Below are 1,641 nucleotides of genomic sequence, written 5' to 3'. Positions count from 1 at the left end.
TAAGGCTAGGACCACTTTGGGGCCTGTCCCCAAACTCCTCAGGGTGAGACTACTCAGCCTCAGGAGGCCAGAACCTGGCTCATGAGAGCTGAGACAATGGTCTCTTAGCCAAGGGCCCAGGGTCTGTGCTAGGCTGGGGGTCTTTTCACCTCCAGACCGATAAGCTGCTTGGGCCCTCTGAACACTGGTTCATGACCTAACAGGGAGCCCACCCAGCAGCCGGCTCAAACACAAAAAACGAAGTGCAGATTACTGCTCTTTTATTCTTCAGGCGGAGTGGGGAGAGAAACACGAGAGCTGGGGAAGCTCTGAAACAGGCTGCACTCCAGCTGCCTGGGAGTCACCGTCACAACCAGCTCCGGTCAGGTTATGACGATGATGGGAGTGTGTGAGAGTGGAGGGGCAGCTGTTATTCCCTCTCCCCAGGAGAAGGGGCTACTTCCTGGTTGGGGTAGGAGCTGGCCCTAGTCCAGGGGCAGAAGCCTGTGCCTGGCTGGTTGATAAAGCAGAACAGACAGAACGACACGGCAGACAGATCTATGGATAACTTAGTTTATGGGTCAGGCCAATGCGATGCAAAGTTGGTTTTGCCCTTTTTTTTTTTTTTTTTTTTAACCAAAATAAATAAATCAGATCTGTCTTTGTGAAGGTCAAAGTGACAGGTAGAGGGCAGCCAGCCCCTCACCCCCCACATCCCCCTCCCCTTCTGCCCTGCTTTGGCACAGCAAAAAGGATGCATCGAAAGTCTCCGTTGGGTTTAAGGAAGGAACAGAAAGAGAGAATGGCTGGGGAGCAGGACACAGTTAGGGCCACTGTGGGGGCCTCAGAGGGGCTGCCTGGCCACACAGACCCTATGGGCTGCAAGTGCTACCTGGGACCCTTGAAGGGACAGCATAGGATGGACACTGTAGAGGCTAGGCCAGGCTATAGCCCCCTCCCATGGCCAAACTCAGGCTCCCAGTGGATTTAAAATTACCCTAGTCCAGGGGCAGGAGCCTGTGCCTGGCTGGGTGACAAGGATGCCTTTGCCTCACAGTGGCCAGGACCAAACTACACCCCTGCCAGGACATCCTGCTCCCACCACCTCCCCGAAGCTGCTCAGTTCAAGTCGCATGGCTGGGCAGCACCTGCCAGGCGGTCAAGCACTGAGGGATGACAGCCTGATTCCTATGGAGGGGGCATGGCGCGGTGAGGAGGGCATGGGTTTGGGCAGCGCTGAGGCACTATTCTTATTTGAGAAGCGAGGGCATCATGGGCATGGAGAGGGCAGTGCCTGCGTAACCCCAGGCAGCGCCTATGAAAAGTTCTTGAAGGCGTCCAGGTCGAAGGCTGTGTCTAGGAGGCGCTGCAGCTCCGTCAGGTGGGTCTTCTTATTCTGCAGCTCCGTCAGGTGGGTCTTCTTTCTGCCGGTGGCAGGAGCAGCCGCTGGGTCCCGGCCAGCGTACCTGTGAGAGGGACAGAGAAGGTCAGAGATGGCGCAGTAAGGGATGCCGCACATGTTCTGGTCGGACAGGGCCTCACCAGACGGGCTTGGCACGGCTGATGGTGGTGCGCAGCCTGGGTTTCACGTAGTCGTAGTAGCCTTGGTTCTTGTGCTCCTCCTGGCACCAGGCCAGCTCGGCGCCAGGGTACTTCTGCACC

At 57.1% G+C, this 1,641-nt stretch overlaps 1 protein-coding gene across 1 annotated transcript in view; it reads right to left on the bottom strand.

Annotated features, from left to right (window-relative positions):
• Positions 1-538: 538 nt before the first annotated feature.
• OGDH (oxoglutarate dehydrogenase) overlaps positions 539-1,641 on the bottom strand; it is a 99,523-nt gene continuing 98,420 nt past the window's right edge. Inside the window, 2 exon segments of the mRNA XM_006166024.3 lie at positions 539-1,445; positions 1,522-1,641. The exon segment at positions 1,522-1,641 is cut by the window's right edge and continues 29 nt beyond it. Coding sequence (XP_006166086.1) covers positions 1,295-1,445; positions 1,522-1,641 — 271 coding nt within the window. The 3' untranslated portion in view covers positions 539-1,294.

This window comes from Tupaia chinensis, unplaced genomic scaffold (assembly GCF_000334495.1).
Source record: "Tupaia chinensis unplaced genomic scaffold, TupChi_1.0 Scaffold144150_1, whole genome shotgun sequence".
NCBI classification, from domain to species: Eukaryota; Metazoa; Chordata; class Mammalia; order Scandentia; family Tupaiidae; genus Tupaia; species Tupaia belangeri.
Note: the sequence above shows the minus strand (reverse complement) of the source record. Positions and strands in the feature narration are given on the sequence as shown.